This window comes from Anomaloglossus baeobatrachus, chromosome 7 (genome assembly GCF_048569485.1).
Source record: "Anomaloglossus baeobatrachus isolate aAnoBae1 chromosome 7, aAnoBae1.hap1, whole genome shotgun sequence".
In the NCBI taxonomy this organism is placed as follows: domain Eukaryota; kingdom Metazoa; phylum Chordata; class Amphibia; order Anura; family Aromobatidae; genus Anomaloglossus; species Anomaloglossus baeobatrachus.
Window position 1 is genome coordinate 201,963,135 of NC_134359.1, and position 26,288 is coordinate 201,989,422.

The following is a 26,288-nucleotide window of genomic DNA, read 5'->3' on the forward strand; positions in this document are numbered from 1 at the left end:
TACAATCGCAGCATGCTGCGATTGTTTTCTCGGTCCGATTAGGGCTGAGAAAATAATCGCTCATGTGTGCTGACACACAGGCTAGAATTGGTCCGAGGGGAATGCGATGTTTTATCGCACTCCACTCGCACTGTTTTTCTCGCAGTGTGGCTTAGGCCTAAAGAGGAGACTTTGTGCAGCAGGCCTTCATGGTAAAATAGCTGCTAGGAAACCACTACTAAGGACAGGCGACAAGCAGAAGAGACTTGTTTGGGCTAAAGAACACAAGGAATGGACATTAGACCAGTGGAAATCTGTGCTTTGGTCTGATGAGTCCAAATTTGAGATCTTTGGATCCAACCACCGTGTCTTTGTGCGACTCAGAAAAGGTGAACGGAAGGACTCTACATGCCTGATTCCCACCGTGAAGCATAGAGGAGGAGGTGTGATGGTGTGGGGGTGCTTTGCTGGTGACACTGTTGGGGATTTATTAACCCCTTCACGACCATGGACGGATCTTTCCGTCATGGATCGTGTCCCGGTAAGCCCCGCCCACTGCCGCGGGCAGGCGGCGTGGATCGGCACACATATCAGCTGTTTTCAACAGCTGACATGTGTGCCTACATGTTCCGAGTGGAATCGCATTCCACCCGGAACATTAACCCCTTAGATCTCGCTGCCAAAGTCTGGCAGCGAGATCTATATGCGCGCGGCCAAGTTTTTTACTTACCGCCGCCCCCTCCGGACGTCACGTGAGTGATCACGTGACGTTTGGTGGTTGCCATCGTAGCACAGGGTCACGTGATGATGCCTGCTGCTACCAAGTTTCACTTTCATTCTTCCTCGGCACGGAGCAGAGGAAAAAAGAAAGTGACTATTTCTGCTGTTTACAGCGGTATAGCTGTGATCAGCAGATAGCGATCAGCAATCGGATTGCTGATCGCTATAGCCCCCTAGGGGGACTAGTAAAATAAAATAAAAAAAGTAAAAAAAAAGTTTTAAAAAATTTAAAAAAAAACAAAAAACCTAAAAGTTCAAATCACCCCCCTTTCCCCCTATTGAAAATTAAAGGGTTAAAAAATAAATAAATATACACATATTTGGTATCGCCGCGTTCAGAAATGCCCGATCTATCAAAATATAAAATCAATTAATCTGATTGGTAAACGGCGTAGTGGCAAAACAATTCCAAACGACAAAATTACGTTTTTTGGTCGCCGCAAGTTTTACACAAAATGCAATAACAGGCGATCAAAACGTAGCATCTGCGCAAAAATGCTACCATTAGAAACATCAGCTCGAGACGCAAAAAATAAGCCATCACTGAGCCACAGATCCCAAAAAATAAGAACGCTACGTGTTTCGGAAAATGGCGCAAAACGTACGCCACTTTTATTGGACAAACTTGTGAACCCCTTAGATACAAGTAAATCTATACATGTTTGGTGTCTACAAACTCGCACCGACCTCAGGCATCATACCTACACATCAGTTTTACCATATAGTGAACACCGTGAATAAAACATCCCAAAAACTATTGTGCCATCACACTTTTTTTGCAATTTTTCCACACTTGGAATTTTTTTGCTGCTTTCCAGTACACCATATGGTAAAACTTATGGTTTCATTTAAAAGTACAACTTGTCCCGCAAAAAACAAGCCCTCATATGGCAAGATTGACAGAAAAATAAAAAAGTTACGGCTCTCGGAAGAAGGGGAGCAAAAAACAAAAACGCAAAAACGGAAAGTGCCCCGGGGCTGAAGGGGTTAAAAATTGAAGGCATACTGAACCAGCATGGCTACCACAGCATCTTGCAGCGGCATGCTATTCCATCCTGTTTGCGTTTAGTTGGACCATCATTTATTTTTCAACTGCACAATGACCCCAAACACACCTCCAGGCTGTGTAAGGGCTAATTGACTAAGAAAAGGAGTGATGGGGTGCTACGCCAGATGACCTGGCCTCCACAGTGACCAGACCTGAACCCAATCGAGATGGTTTGGGGTGAGCTGGACCACAGAGTGAAGGCAAAAGGGCCAATAAGTGCTAAGCATCTCTGGTAACTCCTTCAAGACTGTTGGAAGACCATTTTCGGTGACTACTTCTTGAAGCTCAGCAAGAGAATGCCAAGAGTGTGCAAAGCAGAGATCAAAGCAAAAGGTGGTTACTTTGAAGAACCTAGAATATAAGACATATTTTCAGTTGTTTAACACTTTTTTGTTAAGTATTTCATTCCAAATGTGTTAATTCATAGTTTTGATGCCTTCAATGTGAATGTACAATTTTCAGAGTCATGAAAATAAAGAAAACTCCTTGAATGAGAAGGGGTGTCCAAACTTTTGGTCTGTACTGTATACAGTATATATATATATATATATATACACAGTGCCTTGCGAAAGTATTCGGCTCCCTTGAATTTTTCAACCATCTCCCACATTTCAGGCTTCAAACAAAGATAAAAAAAATGTAATGTTATGGTGAAGAATCAGTGGGACACAATTGTGAAGTTGAACGAAATTTATTGCTTATTTTAAACGTTTATAAAAAATAATAAACTGAAAATTGGGGCGTGCAATATTATTTGGCCCCTTTAAGTTAATACTATGTAACGCCTCCTTTTGCTACAATTACAGCTGTAAGTCGCTTGGGGTATGTCTCTATCCGTTTTGCACATCGAGAGACTGAAATTCTTGCCTATTCTTCCTTTGCAAATAGCTCAAGCTGAGTGAGGTTGGATGGAGAGAGTTTGCGAACAGCAGTTTTCAGCTCTTTCCACAGATTCTCGATTGGATTCAGGTCTGGACTGTGACTTGGCCATTCTAACACCTTGATACGTTTATTTGTGAACCATTCCATTGTAGATTTTGCTTTATGTTTTGAATTATTGTCTTGTTGAAAGAGAAATCTCTGTTCCAGTCTCAGGACTTTTGCAGGTTTTCTTCAAGAATGGTCCTGTATTTGGCTCCATCCATCTTCCCATCAATCTTCCCTGTACCTGCTGAAGAAAAGCAGGCCCAAACCATGATGCTGCCACCATTATGTTTGACAGTGGGGATGGTGTGTTTAGGGTGATGAGCTGTGTTGCTTTTACACTAAACATATCGTTTGGCATTGTGCCCAAAAAGTTGGATTTTGGTTTCATCTGACCAGAGCACCTTCTTCCACATGTTTGGTGTGTCTCCCAGGTGGCTTGTGGCAAACTTTAAATGACACTTTTTATGGATATCTTTGAGAAATTACTTTCTTCTTGCCACTCTTCCATAAAGGCCAGATTTGTGCAATGTAAAGGGTGCTTTACACGCTGTGACATCGCTAACGATATATTGTCGGGGTCACGTGGTTCATTACGCACATCCGTCACCGTCAGCGACATCGCAGCGTGTGACACCAAGAAGCGACAATCAGCGAGCGCAAAAACGTGAAAAATCGTTGCTCGTTGACACGTCGCTCCTTTCCCAAATATTGTTGCTGCTGCAGGTACGATGTTGTTCGTCGTTCCTGCAGCAGCACACATCGCTGTGTGTGACACCGCAGGAACGATGAACATCTCCTTACCTGCCATCCACCGGCAATGAGAAAGGAAGAAGGTGGACGGCATGTTCCGGCCACTCATCTTCGCCCCTCCTCTGCTATTGGACGGCTGCCGTTTGACGTCGCTGTGACGCCGCATGAACCGCCCCCTTAGAAAGGAGGCGGATTGCCAGCCAGAACGACGTCGCAGGCAATGTAAGTCCGTGTGTCGGGTGTTAGCGATGTTGTGCGCCACGGGCAGCGATTTGCCCGTGACGCACAACCGACGGGGGCGGGTATGCTCGCTAGCGATATCGGTACTGATATCGCAGCGTGTAAAGTACCTTTAAGACTGATTGTTGTCCTATGGACAGACTCTCCCACCTCAGCTGTAGATCGCTGCAGTTCATCCAGAGTGATCATGGGCCTCTTGGCTGCATCTCTGATCAGTCTTCTCCTTGTTTGAGATGAAATTTTTGAGAGACGGCCGGGTCTTGGTAGATTTGCAGTGGTATGATAATCCTGCCATTTCAATATGATTGCTTGTACACTCACACCTCTCCACCATGGCCAAGACCAAAGAGCTGTCTAAGGACACCAGAGACAAAATTGTAGACCTGCACAAAGCTGGGATGGGACACAGGACAATAGGTAAATGTTGAAAGGAGGAGCAGTGAAGTTGATTGTGCAACACACTATCTTTATGATCCAACAATAACAATAACAGAATATGAAAGGTGCTGGTGCAACAATAAGGTGACAAATGCAAGTGCCTACAGCTCACAGATTATCATAAAACCTGGTGTGAGTATCATCAGGATTAATAAGAAATATAGGTGGGAAGGTATTTAACAGTGTAATGAATAAAATGGAACAGTTGCAGGCATGTGCTAACAAATAAATAACAAACACTGCCAACAGATTACCACATATATTAAATGAGCGCATGCACACTTGAAAACCCCACGACCCTGATGTACATTTCGAGGGTACTTTGCCCCCTTCTTCTTTGGCCAACAACCTCCTTCCCTCAGTAAGAACATTGAAGATGGGTTGTGTCTGGGTTTTCAAGTATGACAATAACCTGAAACACACAGCCAGGGCCACTAAGGAGTGATTGAATAATAAGCATTTCAAGGTCCTGCAGTGGCCTAGCCGGTCACCAGTCCTGAACCCAAAAGAAAATCTTTGGAGGGAGCTGAACCTTAATGTTGCCCAGTGACAGTCCCGAAATCTGTTAGATCTGGAGAAGATCTGTATGGAGGAGTGGGCCAAAAGCCCTAATGCAGTGTGTGCAAACCTGGTCAAAAACTACAGGAAACGTCTGACCTCTGTAATCACAAAGGTTTCTGTACCAAATATTAAGTTCTGGTTTTCTATTGTATCAAATACTTATTTCATGCAAGAAAATGCAAATTAATTATTTAAAAATCATACAATGTGATTTTCTGAATTTTTTTTTTATTCTGTTTATAACAGTTGAAGTGTAAAATTACAGACCTCTCTATTCTTGTAAGTGGAAAAACTTGCAAAATTGTCAGTGTATCAAATACTTGTTTTCTTCACTGTAAATCTATAGTGTAAATGGTAGTTTCCAGTGAAGCTCAGCCTTTAATTAGCATTTCTATTCATATGCAAACTAGGTGTTAAGTGCTCTGGACATGACATAGCACTTAAAGTGGTTCTCTAGGATTTTTACATTGATGGCCCATCTGTTCAGTTGTGGTGCAACTGCCGACACCTCTTTTTCAGCTGTTCACAGTGCTGGTGGCGGGAAGAAATGCTTAATTTGTGAGCTGCACAGCTCTGTCAACTGTATAGTGGCTGGATGAAGGTATTGCACATCCACCCCCTTTTGATTTCAAATCTCCACCAATCAGATATTAATGACCTAACCTAAGGATGGGCCATCAATATAAAAGTCCTGGACAACCCCTTTAAGGAACCATTTTTTCCTGAGAATCTTTTCCCACTCAGCCTCTTAGGCTAAAATTGATAGCTCACTGTCTGATTTCCTTGCCAGGCTCCTGACATCACACAGGCACTGAACTATAAAGCAAACTAAAGCAGATGCTTTTGGGCGTTGAAACAACCTAGAGAAGATGTGGCTGATTAACTGCTTAGTTATGTTCAGAACACCTAATGTCTCATTTGTATATGAATATAAATGTTAGTTACTCAAGGATGCTGCAACATAATGCAGTGTCCCAAAAAAATCAGTGCCCATACAATCATGCATGTAACTTTGACAATACCCATATATAAAAAATTGTGCAAGCTTCATATACCAAGTACCTTCTTCACACTATCATGAGGCACTCTTACCGTATTTTTCTGACTATAAGACACACTTTATTTCCCCCAAATGTTGGGGGAAAGTTGGGGGTGCATCTTATAGTCTGAATATTGTGCTGCGGCCGGAAATGAAGGTGCTGCGGTGGAGCAGGCCATCGGGGGCACGAGCAGGCTGTAGCAGCGCCTGCCGTGACCATGTGGGCCCGCTCATTACATATGCACACCCATCCTCCCTCCCATTATCCCTCAGCACTGAAGCCGGTGCTGACAGGTGGGCGGGATGATGGGCAGGGGATGCGCGCATAATTAACAGCAGGCCGTGATCACCCCTGGCAACTACAGCCTGGAGTGATCATGTGCGGCTGTATTCACTGCCCCCCACGTATCATCATCAGCGCGGGGGCAGTGAATAAGTACGGTATACTCACCGGCCACTTCCGTATCGCGATCTCCTCCAGTCTGCCGGTCAGCTGATCTGTGTAGAGAGCGGTGAGCACAGCGATGACGTCATCGCTGTGCGCACCACTAGTGTCCACGCAAGTCAGCTGACCGGCAGACAGGTGGACATCGCGATGCTGCAGGGAAGTGACCGGTGACGGCTTCACACAGATCAGCGGCACTGCTGCTGCCACAGACAGGAGGAGGAGCGATGCTGCACGGAGCGAGGAAAGGTGAGTATAAACGTTTATTGATTTTTTTTTTATACAGGATACATGCCGTATAGCAGGATGAGGGTATATAGCAGGATGGGGCCATATAGCAGGATGGATGGGGGTATATAGCAGGATGGCGGTATATAGCAGGATGGCAGTATATAGCAGGATGGGGGTATATAGCAGGATGAGGGCATATTCCAGGATGGCAGTATATAGCAGGATGTGGGTATCTAGCAGGATGAGGGCATATACCAGGATGGGGTACCTTAGCAGAGAATTTGGGTACAATACCCCCATAACAGTGTCAGCAGCAGATCCTCGCCCCATAACAGTGTGTCATGACATTTTTTTGCTTAAAATTTTATTTTCCTATTTTCCTCCTCTAAAACCAGGGTGCATCTTATGGTCCGGTGCGTCTTATAGTCCGAAAAATACAGTACATTGTCTTGAAGTTACAAGACCGTAGCCTAAAAAAAATTATCTTTGATACTAACTTCTTCTTCTGACAATGCTCTTCTACTGTACATTACTGTTTTAAACAATGGATTAAAGGTTGGGTACAATTTCACACAGAATTGTTTTTATTATTATTTTGATTTCTAAATTAAAAATTAAGCAGTTTTTAAAATACTCTGTTAAAACAAAATGTTTTAACTATTTTGCTGCTGCAGTGTCTGTTAGGGCTCTTTTCCACTTGCGAGTAAAAAATCCCTGCAATACTTGGCCAGAAAAGTGAGTCGAGTGTCCTGTGTATGGTCTGCGTATGGTGTGTTTTTTTTCTCACATAGCATCCATATGACATGCGAGCGTCATGCGAGTGCAATGTGAGTGCTATGCAAGCAGCAGTGGACTGGCTACCGGAGGAATCTCCAGTAATACCAGGCCTGGCCGCGGTTACCTGCACTGATCTCCGCAGTGGTCATCAGAGCTCCAGAGTTCAGCCCAGCCTGTCTGCAGCTATCATGAACTGAACAGCAATCGCCGGGGAATCAATCACTCGGCACTCGCTGTTCAGTCTAGGCTGCACTCCGGAGCTCAGGTGAGAGCTCTGGAGTTCAGTGCATGTAACCGCGGCCAGGCCTGGTATTACTGGAGATTACTCCGGTATCCAGTCCGACGCTGTATGCAAGTGTGTAGATTGTTAACTTCAAGGATCCGTGTGACATGCGTATGCCATCTGTATTCTGATTTTTGTGCAAGAGCTGAGACTCGGTGCAAATTGCAGCATGCTGCGATTTCACCGAGAGCACGAGATGTGTCATATAAAATTGAGCTAGTGGACAATGCCTCATAGCTTAACACTGGTGTGAGTGCGATCCAATTTTTTATCGGATCGAAATTGCACAGGAAAATCGCAAGTGGACAAGAGCCCCAAAATGCAAAATCTATACAAAAGTGTTACAAATTCATCAAAATTTGCTCTCTCTGCTCAGCCTATATTACTGGAGGGACACACAGGCCTCACATTCAGCCTATATTACTGGGAGGGACATACGAACCTCACTTTCAGCCTATATTACTGAGAGGGACACACGGGCCTCACATTCAGCCTATATTACTGGGAGGGACATACGAACCTCACATTCAGCCTATATTACTGAGAGGGACACATGGGCCTCACATTCAGCCTATATTACTGGAGGGACACACAGGCCTCACATTCAGCCTATATTACTGGAAGGGACATACGAACCTCACATTCAGCCTATATTACTGGAGGGACATACAGGCCTCACATTCAGCCTATATTACTGGAGGGACACACAGGCCTCACATTCAGCCTATATTACTGGGAGGGACATACGAACCTCACATTCAGCCTATATTACTGAGAGGGACACACGGGCCTCACATTCAGCCTATATTACTGAGAGGGACACAAGGGCCTCACATTCAGCCTATATTACTGGAGGGACACACAGGCCTCACATTCAGCCTATATTACTGGAAGGGACATACGAACCTCACATTCAGCCTATATTACTGGAGGGACATACAGGCCTCACATTCAGCCTATATTACTGGAGGGACACACAGGCCTCACATTCAGCCTATATTACTGGGAGGGACATACGAACCTCACTTTCAGCCTATATTACTGAGAGGGACACACGGGCCTCACATTCAGCCTATATTACTGAGAGGGACACACGGGCCTCACATTCAGCCTATATTACTGGAGGGACACACGGGCCTCACATTCACCCTATATTACTGGAGGGACACACAGGCCTCACATTTAGCCTATGTTACTGAGAGGGACACACAGGCCTCACATTCAGCCTATATTACTAAGAGGGACACACGGGCCTCACATTCAGCTTATATTACTGGAGGGACACACGGGCCTCACAATCAGCCTATATTACTGGAGGGACATACAGGCCTCACATTCAGCCTATATTACTGGGAGGGACACGCGGGCCTCACATTCAGCCTATATTACTGGGAGGGACACACGGGCCTCACATTCAGCCTATATTACTGGGAGGGACACACGGGCCTCACATTCTGCCTATATTACTGGGAGGGACACACGAGCCTCACATCCAGCCTATATTACTGGAAGGGACACACGAGCCTCACATCCAGCCTTTATTACTGGAAGGGACACATGGGCCTTACATTCGGCCTATATTACTGGGAGGGACACGCAGGCCTCACATTCAGCCTATATTACTGGGAGGGACACGCGGGCCTCACATTCGGCCTATATTACTGGGAGGGACACGAGGGCCTCACATTCAGCCTATATTACTGGGAGGGACACGAAGGCCTCACATTCGGCCTACATTACTGGGAGGGACACGCGGGCCATACTTTTGGACTATGTTACTGGGAGGGACACACGGGCCTCGCATCCAGCTTATATTACTGGAAGGGACACACGAGCCTCACATCCAGCCTATATTACTGGAAGGGACACACGGGCCTCACATTCAGCCTATATTACTGGGAGGGACACATGGGCCTTACATTCGGCCTATATTACTGGGAGGGACACGCGGGCCTCACATTCGGCCTATATTCCTGGGAGGGACACGAGGGCCTCACATTCAGCCTATATTACTGGGAGGGACACACAAGCCTCACGTCCAGCCTATATTACTGGAAGGGACACACGAGCCTCACATCCAGCCTATATTACTGGAAGGTCCATATAAACAAAGAGAATCCCGGCACACAGTATGAAAAGAGGAAAATAGTCGATGATTCTTGTTGTATGTTGTAGTTTTATTCAAGAAAAAGTTCTCATAGCAAGTTGTAATAAAGTCTTTTCATGATAACAGGAAATTGCATAAAAGTCCGACGTTTCGGCTCTAAATTAAGCCTTCATCAGGGACCAAAAGATACTGGATATAAACAGATAAAATCACAAACGACATAATTACAATAATATCATGTTCTGAATAAAAACATAACAACAGAGTTTTATCAGGTGATGTGATATACAAACGTGAAGACAGTGTACGTGAGGCTAAGTGAGTCAGATGAACATCCGATGGGAGGAAGGGTAGGGAAAAAGGGAAAGGGGAGAGAAAGAGTAGACATAAAACAAAGAGAGAGGGGAAAGGGGAATAGAGAGAGAAGGAAGGAAGCAACGGAGGAGAAAAAAGGGAAAATGAAACATACCCGTACTGATGTTATCATAAAAGAGTCCTATTAGCAACGCTAGAGACTAAAGCGCTGATGGAAGAGAAAAAGGAAATTGTAAGAACCCAGATGCATATTGAACCCATAACTCGTTTTTAAGTTAGCCTATTAAACAAAACAATGGCCAGTGGACTTACATTCAGAAAAATATGAATCATCCAAAAATGGAGAGCTTCGGTTATCAGGTGTAGGTCACTATAGAGTGCGGCTACTGGATAGAGAGAGAGGGGAGGAAAAGAGGGAAGAAGATAGAAAAAGAGAAGAGATTATGACAAAGGGCATTATACGTTAAGGTTGATACAAACGGGAAATGAGAATTAAGGGACACATACCTATGGAAACCACCTTATCCTATGAGTAGGTGTCAGCCCCTATATCAATGGGGAATAGAGTGTATTCCTGGTACGTATATGTATTAGCTAAAATAGAGTAAAGGTCAGGAAGATGAAAGGAATTGAACTGTAATTGAACCATATGAGACAGAATGTAACAGACTGCAAACATACCGCTGTAAGTGGAGGAATTATCTCAGGGTAAACGTAGGAGGACGCTTGTTATGATTAGGCAATGGGTAAAATGCCCAATGAAAATAGAAGGAGGCTAGAATATAACATGACACTATTAGAATCATATGAATCGATTGGCATATAGTATGGGCACCAGTGGTCACATACCTAAAATGTCCGTGAGACATCTAAAAGGCCGAGGTGAAGTCCATCAGTCATATAGATGTGCGGTTTGCCAACAGTGTTCTGTCATACTGCGGTATGTTGTCCTTTTTACCCTCCTACGTACATTAGGGCTCGCTTTTCACTAGTGATACTAATTTTCTTCTATTCCCCTTATTCCCTATAGCGGCACAATACACATATATTTGTCCTTACACGTTATATATGGCAAACCGCACATCTATATGACTGATGGACTTCACCTCGGCCTTTTAGATGTCTCACGGACATTTTAGGTATGTGACCACTGGTGCCCATACTATATGCCAATCGATTCATATGATTCTAATAGTGTCATGTTATATTCTAGCCTCCTTCTATTTTCATTGGGCATTTTACCCATTGCCTAATCATAACAAGCGTCCTCCTACGTTTACCCTGAGATAATTCCTCCACTTACAGCGGTATGTTTGCAGTCTGTTACATTCTGTCTCATATGGTTCAATTACAGTTCAATTCCTTTCATCTTCCTGACCTTTACTCTATTTTAGCTAATACATATACGTACCAGGAATACACTCTATTCCCCATTGATATAGGGGCTGACACCTACTCATAGGATAAGGTGGTTTCCATAGGTATGTGTCCCTTAATTCTCATTTCCCGTTTGTATCAACCTTAACGTATAATGCCCTTTGTCATAATCTCTTCTCTTTTTCTATCTTCTTCCCTCTTTTCCTCCCCTCTCTCTCTATCCAGTAGCCGCACTCTATAGTGACCTACACCTGATAACCGAAGCTCTCCATTTTTGGATGATTCATATTTTTCTGAATGTAAGTCCACTGGCCATTGTTTTGTTTAATAGGCTAACTTAAAAACGAGTTATGGGTTCAATATGCATCTGGGTTCTTACAATTTCCTTTTTCTCTTCCATCAGCGCTTTAGTCTCTAGCGTTGCTAATAGGACTCTTTTATGATAACATCAGTACGGGTATGTTTCATTTTCCCTTTTTTCTCCTCCGTTGCTTCCTTCCTTCTCTCTCTATTCCCCTTTCCCCTCTCTCTTTGTTTTATGTCTACTCTTTCTCTCCCCTTTCCCTTTTTCCCTACCCTTCCTCCCATCGGATGTTCATCTGACTCACTTAGCCTCACGTACACTGTCTTCACGTTTGTATATCACATCACCTGATAAAACTCTGTTGTTATGTTTTTATTCAGAACATGATATTATTGTAATTATGTCGTTTGTGATTTTATCTGTTTATATCCAGTATCTTTTGGTCCCTGATGAAGGCTTAATTTAGAGCCGAAACGTCGGACTTTTATGCAATTTCCTGTTATCATGAAAAGACTTTATTACAACTTGCTATGAGAACTTTTTCTTGAATAAAACTACAACATACAACAAGAATCATCGACTATTTTCCTCTTTTCATACTGTGTGCCGGGATTCTCTTTGTTTATATGGACTTTTTTTCTCCTGAGCACCAGGCATATAGTAGTGAGCCCAGCATACTCCTCACTATATTACTGGAAGGGACACACGGACCTCACATTCAGCCTATATTAGTGGGAGGGACACATGGGCCTTACATTCGGCCTATATTACTGGGAGGGACACGCGGGCCTCACTTTTGGACTATGTTACTGGGAGGGACACACGGGCCTCACATTCAGCCTATATTACTGGGAGGGACACATGGGCATCACATTCAGCCTATATTACTGTGAGGAACATGCAGGCCTCACATTCAGCTTAAATTACGGGGAGGGTTACACAGCCTCACATTCAGCCTATATTATTGGGAGGGACACACAGGCCTCACATCCAGCTTATATTACTGGGAAGGACACACGGAACTCACATTCAGCATATATTACTGGAGGGACACACAGGCCTCACATCCAGCCTATATTACTTGGAGCGACACACGGAACTCACATTCAGCATATATTACTGGAGGGACACACGGGCCTCACATTTAGCCTATACTACTGGGAGGGACAAACAGGCCTCATATTCAGCCTATATTATCGGGAGGGACATACAGACTTCACATTCGGCCTATTTTACTGGGTGGGACACACAGGCCTCATATTCAGCCTATATTACTGGGAGGGACACACAGGATTCACATGTAGTCTACATTACATTGAGGGACACTAAAGCTCACTGCCGAAGATAGTAAAGCGGTGAGCTGAAGTGGATCCACTGGACCACAGGGGGTCCCTGGGATTACCCTTTAATGGGAGAGGCTTGACTAAGCACCCATTGTGATGCGGACACCAGGTGCTACTCCCAGGGCAGAGACTGGGACAATGGAATAGACAGGATGAGTCTCTAGTGTAGAAAAGTAGCACCAGGATAGATGAGGCTGACAGCACAGCCAGGACCAACATGCAGAGTCACTAACAAGGACAGAAATCACCGGGGTAGCTGAGACAATTGGCACGGCCGGTCTTGATGAACACAGCCACTAGTAAAGCTGGGACCACTGGAGTGGTTGAGGCAGATGGCATAGTTGGGGCGCACAGGCACCAGGTACTAACTGTGCAGGACGGACAGGTACAAGATACTGCCAGGGCAGGACGAACATGTACAAGGTACCAACAGGACAGGATGGACACAAACAGGGTACCAACAGGGCAGGACGGGCAGGACGGACAGGAACCAGATACGTGCAGGACAAGATGGACAAGGGGACCTGACAACTAGTTGGCTAGGGCACAAAACCACTAACTGAAAAGTTGATCAGGCACCTCCCCTAGTGGGAGAGTGCCTTAAGTACCCAGTACCTCTCAGTGAGTGGCTGAGAGGCACTTCTACGGAATGACACGCTATCCCCTTAAGAGAAGGGCAGCGGTGCACACGCACTCCCTAGGAGTACTCCCGGAGGACCTGCACAGGATGTACAGGCTCTGGGAGAGGGAAGCAGGAAGCACACCCACATGGAGGACTGTGGGGACTCCGGGTAGCATGGTGAGAGGCGGCCGCGGCAGTGAGTGAGTAAGCGAATGTCCCTGAGGGGAGGGGAGCAGAGATGCCAGCGCTAAAGACACACAGGCCTCACATTCAGAAAGCATTACTACGGTTCCTCACATCCAGCGCGTAATTCTGAAAAAGAAGCTTCCATAAGAGAAAAATCTGATACTTGGTTCAAGCTGTAGACTACACTATGGGGTCTTTAAATGATTGAAGGAATGATCATTGAAGGAATGACGATTATAGGCTGAAAAATAGTACAACAGTACAACCTATATGTAACCAGTACCATAAGTGAAAATATTTTTTCCATGTCACAGGTGTAAAGCATGTAAAGCAGTATCATCTCAGCAGTGCTGCCAGTGTACAGGCCAAAGATGCCGGAAAATCTGTCCCTGATTAATACAATATGAAATAACCATTGATCATTTTAATACAATCCAAACTTCAACAGTCACAGAGGGTCTCTTTAAAGCAAATAAATTTAAGAAAAACACACTACAAATCATCTACTTGCTCACAATCACTGCTTATCTGCTGGACTTATAACAGTTCTTCACACACCAATTTCTACATAGCAACTTATTCTGTTACCTTTAAATTGCGCTTACCGGTGATCATCCATATCTTCAATTTGTCTTTTTACATAACTATCTATTCTTTTGCGATAAGTCCTATTTGTTAATCTTCCCACCATTCCCAGTCCATACGGCCTTTTTTCTTTTGCAAATAGTTTCCTCACTGGGATAGTTATACGCTGCCCTCGCTTTTGAGGACCAACAGTGACAACTTCTTGGCACAGTCGGATTTTTGGCTGCACGAGATGTCCATCTTTTGTCTTACGCCACCCTCTTTCTAATGGCCTGGAAACACACAGAATGTACATTTTATGCATTTGTAGGCTATGACACAGTCATACTTTAATTGAAAGAAGAAACCTGTTACACTGGCACAAATGACTGCAGAAGTTTGGCATCTAAGCAAAGAACAAATGCTCTGGCAGTAAAATGGAAATGTTATGTTCAAAACTACGACATCGTCTACCCAGAATGACAACATAGCAGTTATTCCTGTTATGTGCCTGACCACAGACATAGCTCCAGGTGCAGCAAAGCAGGATATCAGAAGGTCACAGGGTATGGGAAAATGGCTCCATTTATGTATCCATAAAGATTTTGTTGTATTAAGATGCTTCAGGAAAATCTCGGTGGAGTTTTACTTGAATCATCTTTTCTGTAGTCTTTTAGTACATCAGAAAGATAAAAAGTAGCCAGCGGACATGAGTTCGTGTCCCACATTTGGAGCCCGGATGAAGGCCCTGCTGTGGCGTAAAAATAGTTTCAGAAGAAAGAAATCCAGCACCAGAGACGGAATAAAATTCAAAGTTTAATATGAAAAAAATACAAAAAAATACTTTTAAATCCAAAGTGTGAACAGCTACGAGATTCAGACAACTCCACGTCCTTTAATAAAGGATGTAGAGTCGTGTAAAACGCATAGCTGTTCACACTTGCTACCTTCAGTCACCGGTAATTCAACCACCGCCATGGGTTCAGCATAATTATTTTTGCACTGGACTTTTGTTTTTTGGATGTTAACTATTTTTTGCATATTAAAGCTTTGAATTTTATTTCTTCCCTGGGGCTGGATTTCTTTCTTCTGGAACTTTTTGTACATCTATGTACAACTGTAAAAACGCACCAAAAAACATGATGCAGTTTTGATGCATTTTTCTGCCAAGAGATGCAGATTTGGTGCAGATTTCTGCAACCAATTTCTGCACCAATCCTGCATCTCCTGGCAGGAAAATGTGTCAATACGTGGTGCAATTTGATGCGATTTTCTGCCAAGAGATGCGGATTTGGTGCAGATTTCTGCAACTAATTTCTGCACCAATCCTGCATCACCTGGGATAAAAAAAACATTAATATGCGATGCGGTTTTGATATGTTTTTCTGCCAGGAGATTTAGATTTGGTGCAGAAATGTTTGCACCCAAATACTCAATGTGCACACATTGCTTAATCCAGTAGTCTGGCATTGAATTCAATGACTTCACCTGATTTGAGTTCACCTGAGGTCAGTTCACTTGAGGGCACACCTGGGGAACCGTGGGAATCCCAGCTATGACTTCAGGTAAAGTCATTGTACTCAATACCAGATTACTGGATTAGGCAATATGTACACAGAAAGTATTTGGGTGCAGACATTTTGCACCAATACGACATCTCCTGGCAAAAAAACCCACACCAAAACCATATCAACTCACATGCAGTTTTGGTGCAGTATTATTATCATATGCCAGGAGATGCAGATTTGGTGCAGAAATGTCTGCAACCAAATACTCAATGCGCACACATTGCCTAATCTGGCAATCCGGCATTGAGTTGAATGACTTCACCTGAGGTGAGGTTACTGAGTTTAAAGGGAACCTGTCAGGTCCCATATGCATTCTGAGCTATAGGCCTCTGCCACACTCACGTGAATTTCACGCACGTGCCGAGAGACACGTATTTCCCCTGCGTGTTGCGTGCAGGTAAGTACGTGTCTCTGGTACGTGCGTGACACGTGTGTTCTACGTGTGCTATCCGCGATAGCACACGTAGAATCAGTAATTATTATACTCACCTGGTCCTTCCTGATGTCCGCGCTGCTGTCCGTGGTGCTGATCCTCGGTCTCCAGCCCTCCCGTCTCCCCGCTGCTGCTGCTGCCAGGCAGTGAAGTGAATATTCTATGAGATTAATGAGCGGCGGTCGGCAGCGAGAGGCAGCAGCGGCAGAGACAGGAGGGCTGGAGAAGGTGAGTTAATGTTTTTTATTTCTTTCCCTGACATGTGTGTTTTCTCCGGCGCGTGTCACACGGGACCGCATCCACACTACACCCGTGTGGTACGGGTGCGGGCCGTGTAACACCCGTGCTGCCGGAGAAAACACTGACATGTCAGCGCTTTGAAAATCGCACACACGTACAAACGCACACGGACACACGTTCCGTGTGGTTTTACGTGTGTGTGCCTGCTACCATAGGGTAGCATTGCTGTACATGTCTCCGTGCCGCCGGTACGTGTAAAAAATGACAAACACGTGCCGGAGGCACGGATGTGTGGCGCAGGCCATAAGCAGTGTGTTGTGTGGCCTAATACCTCTTTCCTACTCACCCCTGTGTTGTAATATTGTGGAATATGAAAGTAATAAAAAAAACATTTTATTACTTGCATATTCCCTATGTAAATGAGCAGGGTCTCTAGCCCCATGGGCGTCACATAACCCTGTGGGCGTTTGCATGTATTCCGTGGTATCACACCCCTGTGGGCGTGATGCCATAGATTTACATGTGTGACGTTACCATCTTCGTCTTCAGATCCCGCACGTGCGTACTTACCATTCTCGCAGCCGTCATCAGGGTGCTTGCTTCTCTGCTTCAGATGCGCTCTGCGCATCTGTGCAGGAGTCTTCTGAGCATGCGAAGAGCGCGTCTGAAGCAGAGAAGCGATCACCCTGATGACGCGTGTGGGAATGGTAAGTACGCACGTGCGGGATCTGAAGATGCTGATGGTGACGTCGCACATGTAAATCCATGGTATCACACTCACAGGGGCGTGATACCATGGAATAAATGCAAACGCCCACAGGGTGATGTGACGTCCATGGGGCTAGAGACCCTGCTCATTTACATAGGGAATATGCAAGTAATAAAACGTTTTTTATTACTTTCATATTCCACAATATTACAACATAGTGATGGGTAGGAAGGAGGTATTAGACCACTTTTCAAAAATGCAAAATACCCCAATAATTTATTTTATTGTTTTAATAGAATAAAATCAGATCAAAAAACACCCACTTGTAAAGACTTGGTAACGGGATGTGCACAAAAGTTTCAACATGCCTTAATACACAATATAGGGGGAGGGGGATATGAAGATCTAAATAAATTCCATCCTAATTCTTCCCCTAACTATTAGTTCCCTCATTACAAAGGTGACTCACCCTATTACTTCCCTCAAAAAAAAAACCAAAAAACTCCCCATCAAATCTTGATCCCAGACATCCACACAATTTAAGGAGGAATAAAGGGGAGAAAGGATAGAATATAAAGGAGGCCTTTTTAGAGGCTAGACCTGGCATGCACACCCCCACTTTAGGTAACCTAAATTATTGCAGCAATAATCTTAGATTCGTTTAGCCAATTAATTCAAGGCTCACTACCTCAATGGATACCATCTGATAAATAAAAATTATATTATAGGGATCCATTAAGGTAGTGCTATAGCACACAATGTATGAGTATATAAGTCAGCACATACACCTATACAATACAAGGATGGTTATCCGTATTTTCTCTGATAGACATCATCAGCATATTATGCCCAAAAGAGTCCCTCAGGAAAAACACAGGTTAGATGCTGAGATATTAAGATGGGAGTAAACATCATTTATCATATACAATCCATCTGCTAAATGACCATACAGAGGTACATCAGATACACATTAGCATCATAGCAAATGCAAATCCAGCATATATATTCTCTTGTGTTAATAACAGACAGGCCTTCCAGAAAGTCTTTGATGTTAATGAATTCGTATGCGGTTTGCAGTGCTAGAAGGATCCTCCACCATAGCTATGGTTAGTACTTGTTAGTCCATGCTGCAAAAATTTACTGTGATATAGGCTGGTCACCAGATAGAGATAATGTATAGGGAGAACATAAATTCTTCCACTTCATATAATTCTGAGATTTATCCACCTCGACGCATTTCCCCCACTCTCAGTAAAGGGATTCATCAGGAGGCTTTTTATCATCCTATACATCCATGGGGCAATCCAGCATACACCAGATGAGTCAAAATATACATGAAAACGTCCCCCACAAGCTGACAAAGATGCAGAACTTCCCTGCTCAAATATGGTCTTGCGGCCCCTCGGCACAGTCCCCCTGCCTCCTTCTCTGCACAGGCCAGCTGGCCCTCACCACGCAGAAGGAGCAGTATCACGACCACGTACCTAGGAGGTATTAGACCACACAACACACTGCTTATAGCTCAGAATGCATATGGGACCTGATAGGTTCCCTTTAATGAGTTCACCTCAGGTCAGTTCACCTGAGGTCACACCTGGGGTACCGTGGAAACCTCCAGTGGTGACCTGAGGTGAATTCAGTGACGTCACCACTCACAGCTGTAGCTCTGTCCTTCTGTTCTCCAAAGCTGCAGTGAGAGGTCATGTTTTCTAATGTGACCGCAACCTGCTACCTCAGATGTAGCAGAGTCAGGATTGTTGTGGGACCTTGTGTGGATAACATTGGACCTACAGGGGTGTTTTGAGGGTTAATAAATTGGAGAAAAAGGGTGTGTTTTTTTTAAATAAATAATTTTTCTCTGTGTTTATTTATTTTTACTTACAGGGATACTATTGCCAAGATCGAGCTTGATGACAGCTGTGATTTTTTTGACAAATCATAGCTGTCATTAACCCCTTATATTACCCCGATTTTCACTGCACCAGTGCTACCGGGATAAGCTGGGTAAAGCACTGGAATTGTCCCAACTAATAGATGCTGTCACAAAGGGTGGGTGGGGGAAGCAGTGAATATGCATGAGAATTAATGATCGGAGCCAGAAGCAGTGTGACAGCCGTACAGGAGACTCAGAAAGTAGAATTATCCTGCTTTAATCTCTATTTGGCTTTCTTTTAACTTTTTTTTTTAATCTGAGTGGCCAAACCCAAAAAGGAACACAGATTTCCCTGAGAAGTCCTTTTTAGGGTCCGAGCATGGACACTAGGTGTCCGGTACAGACCCAGAACATTACATTCGGGTTCGCCCATCACTACTCACAGGAACTGAATGTGGCAGAATTATTACTGATGGAACTTGGCATCCCAGTACCTGCTACAGAAACAACTCCATTCAAATTTATAGATCTAGAAATTTCTGCATCAACTCTACCGTGTTTGATAAGTCGTTACATGAAGAAACAACTGTTTTATGAAGGCTACAATTTTGGAAATGATGTTGGCCTGGAGGTCAGCTGATGGAAGCGAGTCTATCTTTATCAACAAAGGCAAAGATGGTTACATGGGAAATTGCACTCAGCCATTCAATGTCCCCGTAAGTGGTTCTTAAAGACTATATTGTAGTTATTTGAATGATCAATTGTCCATGAAAGGCTAATGAGGTAAACATGTCCAGTAAGTGTTTCAATCTGATCCAGTAAGCATATAACAGATCATTTTCAAATAGTTAAAAAAAATTGATATTTACAGTCTCTGTTTTCACAGCCTTCAATTTTAAAGTAAAAGGATTCAGTTGCAATTAGTTTTTTTAGCTTGATAAAAGTTGAATCTGTACAACTTGTTTTATCCTGCTGAAATAACTCATTGCTTCATAATCTGTTTCAAACAGACAATTACTGGAAATGAGAAATTAGCCAACTAATATAATACAAGGAATTTAGATTGTAATTCCTAATAGGGACAGTGATGATCATGTCTATAAAGTGCTGTAGAATTAATGTGGCTATACAAAGTGAGTAAAATAAAATAGATACATTAAATAAATAAATTAATTAATTAAATAATTAAATAAATAAATAAAATAAATAAGGACCAGTTAAGCCAGTGCATGAGCCTCTGGTTATTGGAGGTTCCAGGAGGGGGACTATCACTTACAGCAGGCGTCCGCAACCAGTGGCTCGGGAGCCACATGTGGCTCGCGGACCCATGATCTATGACTCACAGCTGTCTTACAGCTTGGTGCATAAGCACCAGGTCTAGCAATCAGCTATGAAAAGCAGGCCTCCTGATGGTGACTTTTGTTAGTAGCCCCACATAGAAGAGCACGTCTGAATGGAGTAATATAGGAACCTCTGGATCTTTGTTTACTGCCTCGGTATGATTTCTGGGGAAAGGCTTTTGCTGTCAGTATACTGGTAATGGAGGATCTTGGAGTCACTACTGTGAGGGGAGCTGGATGTGACTCACGAACCTCTTTCAAAGCTGAACGCGGCCCTAAAGGTCAGATAGTCTTAGGCAGAGGTCCCCAACCTATGTGCGTACGTGTGCGCTCTGCACCGCACACAAAAGGTCCGCTTCAGAGCGCAGCTGAATAGCTCCGTTCTCAAGCGCCTGGTGCCTGCAGAATTTGTGCGCTATGCATGCTGCCTATAGACAGCATGCAAAGCGCACAAAAGAAGTGACATGTCACTTGTTAGAACGCACGCTTCGGGCAGCAGCCGAATCGCTGCGTTCTAATACGTCACGTGCGCACGTCTCATGCACAATCTCCATAGACTGTGCAGGGGACGCAGGACGCATGCAGTTACGCTGCGGTGCAGAACGCAGCGTAACTGCATGCAATACGCACACGTGCGCACATAACCTAACTGTATCCACATGCAGATGGAAAAAGAGTTGTCTTTTAAAGTTTGGTCTTTGCTTCCATAATTACACATCTCTTTTCCATATTCAGATGTTCACCTACAGCATTAAATGGCTCTTTTCTAGTTCACTTTTGTCCAGAGCACTTCCAGTCCGCTCAACGGTGTCCTCTGCTTTTGTGTTCTGTTCATCCTCCTTGATGGCCGCCTCTGATGGAGATTCAAACACTTCATCAGGATAACTTGACATATCTTCATGAAGAGCTCCTTCCTGATAAACAGACAATACAGTAAGGACATGATATGCTAGGAGTAATCATTCATGCCGGCATGTCCCATTATCGGGGTCCTTAAACAAGGATGTACTATGATTGCTTTACAATACACAATTGGATAAATGTATTGTCTGGTACTAAAAAAGTTGAAAATCTCTCCCACAGATCAGAACAAATATCGTTAATACCATTTACCAATCTCCAAGAAAGTAAAAAAATATTGTTATTCCTTATTGAGTGAGGATTGCTGGTTGTCACATATGGACAATCTTTATAAAAGATATGTCCTCGTATACTCAAAAGATAAATAATAATAATAATAATAATAATAAAGAGAGCCTGTTTTTTTTTCTAACCTCATAAGAGAAGGTTTTAAAGTAAAAAGCCAAAGACTTGTTTTTGTTGTTAATTAATGCCAGGTTATAGACCTTTTTAAAGGATTAATACTTTGGCACAAGTCAGCCCCTCGAGTTTTCGGTTGCATGAATCTTGAAACAACTATTGAAGCTTGTCAACGTCTTGATAAAAAATCTATAGAATTGAGGTCCATAAATTGGGCTTCTTCACCGCACAAAGTGTTTTTGAAACTTCATCAATTACTCAAAAACAAGTTTAAAATGCAATAAAGTTAAAATGAAATAGCTCTCACCCGTGCAAAAAATGATGTATCTAATTCATCTGGAAAGTCCATAGTGTCTTCTTCAAGGAAACTAACTGGGGTAAAGCTTCTTCGCTGTATCCTTCGTAATGTACCTTCTTTTACAGAGCGCCCCTATAGTTTTTTAAAGCATAACAAAAAAATCCTTACATGATAGAAGTCACCAAATTAGAATACAGCTTCTAACAGTCATGCATCTAGATGGTGATTAAACACTTGCAAACATGATGAGGGGCATTTCCACGTAAAACATACTGATTTACATTCTATAAATACAGAATTGGGAACTGCTTACTTTTCCTGGTTACCGCAAATTATTGCTCATGGTCAGACTGTACTTAGGTGTTGAGCGGAGGAATGATACGCTTACACAGGACAATTCCAGGTCATTAAATGAGGGGTGTTCAGCTATATACAAGACGTTTGATGCTTTACTAACCAGTTTACACAGCCAGATAAACAATGTTGGGGCAGAATCATCTCTAATATGTTCGTTCTCTGTCCATAGAGTATCATGTTATTGACAGAACATCCCTTGTTTACATGGGGGCACAAAGCTGCCAATAACAATCATTATTTTGCCGACATAAACAATCTGATTGCCCACAAAATGAGCAAAGATTTGTTTAATTACCTACTAAATGCTCAAGAAGATACAACCAATTTGTGCTCTATGAATATATATAATTTTAGTCTTTTTATTTAGTTGTTAATCATTTTCAGGTAACAAGCACTCAATAAAAAGATATATATAACAGTTTACAAAATATTGGAATATCAAAGAAAATGACAAGTCATAAGATCTGTAAGCCACGTCACAGTAAATACATGGAGGATGATTATATGAGAAACACCTGTCCCACACATGAAAAACTTGTAGGAGACTCAAACACATCTGCCTTCCATCAGGAAACCTAAGCGACATTCCTTTGTCATGGTCCTAAATTAGTTTCAGGTCTCTGGATCAAGATACAAAGTACCCTTCAAGTCCTGAGGTACCACTCTGTATTCCCAAATGTGCAGAATAAATCTTGCACATCCTCCCTGATGTAGTGGATATTAAAAGTTTTCCACATTCTAAAGCATGTACTTGCATCTTGTTCTTTATGTCTCTTTGTATCAAGTCGGTCTATATTGAACAATAGCTTCAAGATTAATTCTGATATCTGCCGTTTTCAGACTTTTTGGTCCTAATCACTGATGGAAGAGACACCGTAAAGCTACCACTAACATATGAACCATTTTGGAAAAAGGGCACTGGCACCTACACCATCATCTCTGGGTCTAAAGGCCCCGTCACACTAAGCAACATCGCTAGCAACATCGCTGCTAACGAACAACTTTTGTGACGATGCTAGCGATGTTGCTGTGTGTGACATCCAGCAACAACCTGGCCCCTGCTGTGAGGTCGTTGGTTGTTGCTGAATGTCCTGGGCCATTTTTTAGTTGTTGCTGTCCTGCTGTGAAGCACAGATCGCTGTGTGTGACAGCGAGACAGCAACAACTAAATGTGCAGGCAGCAGGAGCCGGCTTCTGCGGAGGCTGGTAACCAATGTAAACATCGGGTAACCAAGAAGCCCTGTCCTTGGTTACCCGATATTTACCTTCGATACCAGCCTCCGACGCTCTCACTGCCTGTGCTGCCGGCTCCTGCTCTGTGCACATATAGCTAGCTGCAGGACACATCGGGTTAATTAACCTGATGTGTGCTGTAAGTAGGAGAGCAGGGAGCCAGCGCTAAGCATTGTGCGCTGCTCCCTGCTCTGTGCACATTTAGCTGCAGCATACATCGGGTAATTAACCTGATGTGTGCTGTAAGTAGGAGAGCAGGGAGCCAGCGCTAAGCATTGTGCGCTGCTCCCTGCTCTGTGCACATGTAGCTGCAGGACACATCGGGTAATTAACCTGATGTGTGCTGTAAGTAGGAGAGCAGGGAGCCAGCGCTAAGCATTGTGCGCTGCTCCCTGCTCTGTGCACATTTAGCTGCAGCATACATCGGGTAATTAACCTGATGTGTGCTGTAAGTAGGAGAGCAGGGAGCCAGCGCTAAGCATTGTGCGCTGCTCCCTGCTCTGTGCACATTTAGCTGCAGCATACATCGGGTAATTAACCCGATGTGTGCTGTAGCTAGGAGAGCAAGGAGCCAGCGCTCAGTGTGCGCTGCTCCCTGCTCTCTGCACGTGTAGCTCCGTGCAGTGGTAACCAAGGTAAATATCGGGTTGGTTACCGATATTTACCTTAGTTACCAAGCGCAGCATCTTCCACGCGGCGCTGGGGGCTGGTCACTGGTTGCTGGTGATCTCACCAGCAACTCGTGTAGCCACGCTCCAGCGATCCCTGCCAGGTCAGGTTGCTGGTGGGATCGCTGGAGCGTCGCAGTGTGACAGCTCACCAGCAACCTCCTGGCAACTTACCAGCGATCCCTATCGTTGTTGGGATCGCTGGTAAGTTGCTTAGTGTGACGGTACCTTAAGGCCTTTTTCACACATCCGTGTCTCCAGTATGTGTGACGTTCATTTTCACACGTACCAGAGACACGAGCACACGTAGACCCATTAAAATCAATGGGTTTGCGCACACGTGCGTGTTTTCCCATGGACTGTGTGTCCGTATGGAGCATACGTGTATCTGTGTGCTCCACACATAGATATGTCCTTTTTTCTGCGGAAGCAAGTTTGTCACACGGACAGCACAGATGTGATCCGTGTGACATCAATGTGATATGTACCAGGGACAACACACGTGTCTGTGATATAAAATGAATTTCTATACTCACCTTCTCCAGCCCTGCTGTCTGTGCCGCTGCTGTCACTTGCTTCCAACCTCCGCTCATTATGCTCATCGCATATGCACGGCACAGAGGACCAGAAGCAGCAGCAGCGGGGAGTCGGCAGAGCCGGAGACCGTAGATCAGCATCATAGACAGCAACGCCAGGGACAGATGAGCAGAATGTTCCTGTTCTCTGTGTGTTATGACGGATCGCACACGGAGAACACACGTGTGCCAAAATCACGGGACACAGTGGGCAATACACACCTTCTACACGTCCGTGCAAAACATGCGTGGTTTTCACGGACGTGTGTAAGAGGCCTAACACGGTGAACTAACATTGCCTGTGCAGTAAGGAGGACATTTATCATTCAATGCATGCATCATTCAATGCATGCATGACACCGCTCTCCAATTCCATTTTTGACCATACACTCCCATACCCTACACCACAAGTCAGTGAGGGGAGTTGACACGTTGAGTGTTCTGTAATCTGATCTTGGAAATTTATGGGATGGCCGTATATTAAAATCATGCAAGGTGGCATGCATCAGTGTGAAGTAATTTTCCCTTCATCGTTTATTAATTGTGCATTTCCTACGTCTGCTCCACCAACTGTCCCGTTTCTGTAATGTCTTGATTCTCGGTCCACCTTACCGAAGTCCTAGGTAACCTTTAAGGAAGTGGTTTCTTAGACCATTGTATAATGAGAATAAGGGTACTCTGATGTCTGGCCCACCTGTTCATCCAAAGTGTATGTCTATGTCAATACAGAAGATTATTGATCTTTATTCTTTTGATCCCTTCTCACTTTTATTCTCAATCAGAGTAGTTTTAGTACAGTTAGTGCAGAGTATACCCGAATTGTAGGAGTCCTTACCTTTACAAGTGCAGCTGCTGCCCTAAAGCTCATCTTGGCTACAGACTCTTTTTTCCGTCTTCTGGGAAACCGATTAAATCCAGATCTTGAGCTTGTAAAGGAGCAAAGAGAAGCTGCTCCCGGAGTAATGGGTGTATGTGGCATACTGTAGCCATCAGTATCCTCCACCATTCGGAAAGCACGCCCTCGCGCCAAAGGATCTATAATCTGCAAATATATAAATAATTATTATAATGTAAAAAGAAAAGACAGCAAGTCGATGATATATACAGTCCATTCCTATAAACCGTACCTTCTGCATATTAAACTGAGTTGGTCCCACATATAAAGGAGGTGGTGTTTCTGTGCTGGTTAAAGATATATTATCTTGGCTTGGAAGATCCATTTCTCTTATGACCTGTGGTTTTAACTTTCCATATCTCTGGCTACAATGTCTGAGGCTTTTCCGTTGCCATTTCTGAGTGGTATCACTGTCTTTACTTACTCCAAACCAATCAGCAGTACCCCTGCAAAAAAAAGAAGCTAAAACGTTATAGCAACAATCGTACGGTAGATACAAGAAAACTAATGATGTTCTCCATGG

The 26,288-nt window shown here is 43.9% G+C and overlaps 1 protein-coding gene across 2 annotated transcripts in view; it reads right to left on the minus strand.

Annotated features, from left to right (window-relative positions):
- RHBDF1 (rhomboid 5 homolog 1) overlaps window positions 1–26,288 on the minus strand; it is a 213,735-nt gene that overhangs the window by 67,324 nt on the left and 120,123 nt on the right. For both annotated transcript variants that reach the window (XM_075319074.1, XM_075319073.1), the window contains 5 exons: window positions 25,998–26,211; window positions 25,706–25,912; window positions 22,047–22,169; window positions 21,227–21,393; window positions 14,358–14,609 (listed from right to left, as the gene is read on the minus strand). In XM_075319074.1, the coding sequence (XP_075175189.1) occupies window positions 14,358–14,609; window positions 21,227–21,393; window positions 22,047–22,169; window positions 25,706–25,912; window positions 25,998–26,211 (963 nt within the window). The remainder of the gene's footprint in view (window positions 1–14,357; window positions 14,610–21,226; window positions 21,394–22,046; window positions 22,170–25,705; window positions 25,913–25,997; window positions 26,212–26,288) is intronic.